Below are 2,283 nucleotides of genomic sequence, written 5' to 3'. Positions count from 1 at the left end.
TGTCCGGCCCTTGGACAGGGGGACAGAAGGCAGCACACATCGGCCCTCGCGGCAGGGCCACCCTCCACCGGCACACACACACACACACACACACACGCCACCGAAATGCCCCATGCAAGATGACACCGCTCGCGTGGAGGCCCGGCACAACCCGTGGCACACCTGTATTGTGCGCGTCCAGTGGCGAGAAGACCCCCGCACCCGGGATGACGGCCCGCCGCGCGCCGGCGACGATGCGCGGCCGCGCCCGGTGCTCCGGGCCCCGGCCGTCACACTGGCAGTGGCCGCTTGTCAGCGCCCCTGCTGGCCCTTCGCACAGGCAACCCCCAGGCCGCCGGGGCCATGCCTCACACGGCGGCCTCGGCCTCGGGCGGAGGCCGATCCCCGGCGTCTGACCAACCCGCCAGCTCATCGGCCGGGCTCACACGGCCGCCCTCGCCATCGGGAAGCCTCTGCGCCCACATCCGCAAGGCCATGTGCTGGCCATGCGCCAGGAGCTCCTCCGACTCCCAGGGCAGCACGCCATTGCGGCAGCCCAGCTGCCCATGCAGGCTACTCACCGGGCGCCGGAGCACCACGCCCGGCAGGCTCCTCGGGGCCCCGGTCACCGGCAGCCCCAGCAGCGCACCGACCACGTCGTCGGCCGCCAGCAGCAGGGTCCCGTCCACCGGGCGCGCTCCCCGCACGGTCACACTGTGCGTGGCCCGGTCCCGGGTCGCCATGCGCCCCGGCATGTGTGTGTGTGAGTGTGTGTGTGTGTGTGTGCATGCGTCAGCTACGGGGAGGCCAAACGAGGGGCACGAGGAGCGGCCGAGGAAGCAAGTTGAGACACGCAGACGGAGCGCGGGGGGGGGGAGAGAGAGAGGGAGAGAGACAAAAAGAAAGCGGCAGAGCAGGCTAGCGCCGGCAGGCCAGGGGAATGCGCGCGCATGCACGCCCGCCCGGCCGCCAGGAGCGGCAGGCCCCCGCCGGCCGGACACTCGCACGCCGGCCCACGAAGCCCGGGCCTGTCACCAGGGACCGCCCCCCCCCCCCGTCCGCCCCCACGCCCAGGAACCATGGACCATGGACCATGGCCCATGGCCCGCGGCCCACCGCACCGGAGAGGCCAAAGAACAGCCCCAGCTACACGCACCCGAACCCGAGGAAGTGCCGGCCATCGGCGCACGAGAAGCGGATGTCCACCGTCCGGGGCACGCGGAATGGCTGCAGCCGGCGCCGGAAGACCGCCGCCCTGAGGGCGGCCGTCCGTCGGATGGCCTCCCGCTTGCAGGCCGCCCGTCGGGCCATCGCACGCAGGCAGTCCCGGCGCCGGGTCCGCGCCCCGCCGCGCAGGGCCCACGTCATGGCCGCCACTCGGCGGGCCCGTGCCAATCGCGACGCCCTCCGGCCGAAGATCCACCGGCGGGTGTCCATCGATTTGGCGATCTGCAGGAACGACAGACTGCTGATCGGCTTGGGCACCAGCCGCTGGCTGTCAGGCCACAAGTCCCGACGACTCCCACACCGGGGAGGACCACGGCGCCCGGGGGCCGGGCGCCATGCCCCTGCGGCCGGTGCGCCCCTCGACCCGGCCACTCGAGGCGTGCTGCACCTCAGCTCCATGTCTTCCGGCAACTTGAGATGCAAGCTCAGGCGCCCCTCCCGGCCATGGTCCGGCCGGGTGTCCACCCGCAGACGAAGATCCCTGGGCCTTTTCATGACGGACGCCATCGTCCACCAGGGCAGCCCATGGCCGACCGAGCCGGCCGCATGGCCCGCGCAAGTCCCCTTCGCCATCCGCTTTCCCAGATACCGATACACGCACAGGAGCCCCATGTCCAGAACCAGCCTCTGCTGGCCGCGCAATTCCAAGTGCACAGCCTGGTCGTGGGCCTGAATCGCGCGCAGCACCCGCAGCTCGGCCAGCGGCGTCCGCGCCACCGGGCTCCTATTCCGAGCGGAGTCTGTCAGAGCCGGCCGGGCACATGCGGCATGCGCGCCAAACCACACGCCCACCGCCGCACGCACCAACAATGGAAGATCGCCACCTCCTGCTCGGTGATGATGGCCACCCGCCGGGCGCAGCCATTCAGCCCGAACACCCCGAGCACCCTCGCCGACTGGCCGATCGCCACAGCCCCCGGCCAGCCGCACACGCACGCACAGTCAGACACGCGGGGCCTCACGCACGGAGCACCCGCCGGGGAAGGCGGAAAAGGCAAAAAAAAAGAAAAGCCATCCACCTCACGCGTCCTGCCACGCCGCACAGGCTCTGCCTGATCCCCCCCCCCCCCCCCCCCC

General features: G+C 71.9%; 1 protein-coding gene across 1 annotated transcript in view; it reads right to left on the bottom strand.

The window, feature by feature from the left end:
• Positions 1–347: 347 nt before the first annotated feature.
• H696_05993 (hypothetical protein) overlaps positions 348–2,283 on the bottom strand; it is a gene marked incomplete at both ends in the record, with an annotated part of 2,938 nt that continues 1,002 nt past the window's right edge. Inside the window, 4 exons of the mRNA XM_009499760.1 lie at positions 348–693; positions 1,136–1,687; positions 1,808–1,930; positions 2,011–2,102. Of these exons, the coding sequence (XP_009498035.1) occupies positions 348–693; positions 1,136–1,687; positions 1,808–1,930; positions 2,011–2,102 (1,113 nt within the window). The remainder of the gene's footprint in view (positions 694–1,135; positions 1,688–1,807; positions 1,931–2,010; positions 2,103–2,283) is intronic.

The sequence above is a fragment of the Fonticula alba genome (genome assembly GCF_000388065.1).
Source record: "Fonticula alba strain ATCC 38817 unplaced genomic scaffold supercont2.16, whole genome shotgun sequence".
Lineage (NCBI taxonomy): Eukaryota > Rotosphaerida > Fonticulaceae > Fonticula > Fonticula alba.
The sequence above is the reverse complement of the archived record's forward strand: the minus strand, read 5'-3'. Positions and strand labels throughout refer to the sequence as shown.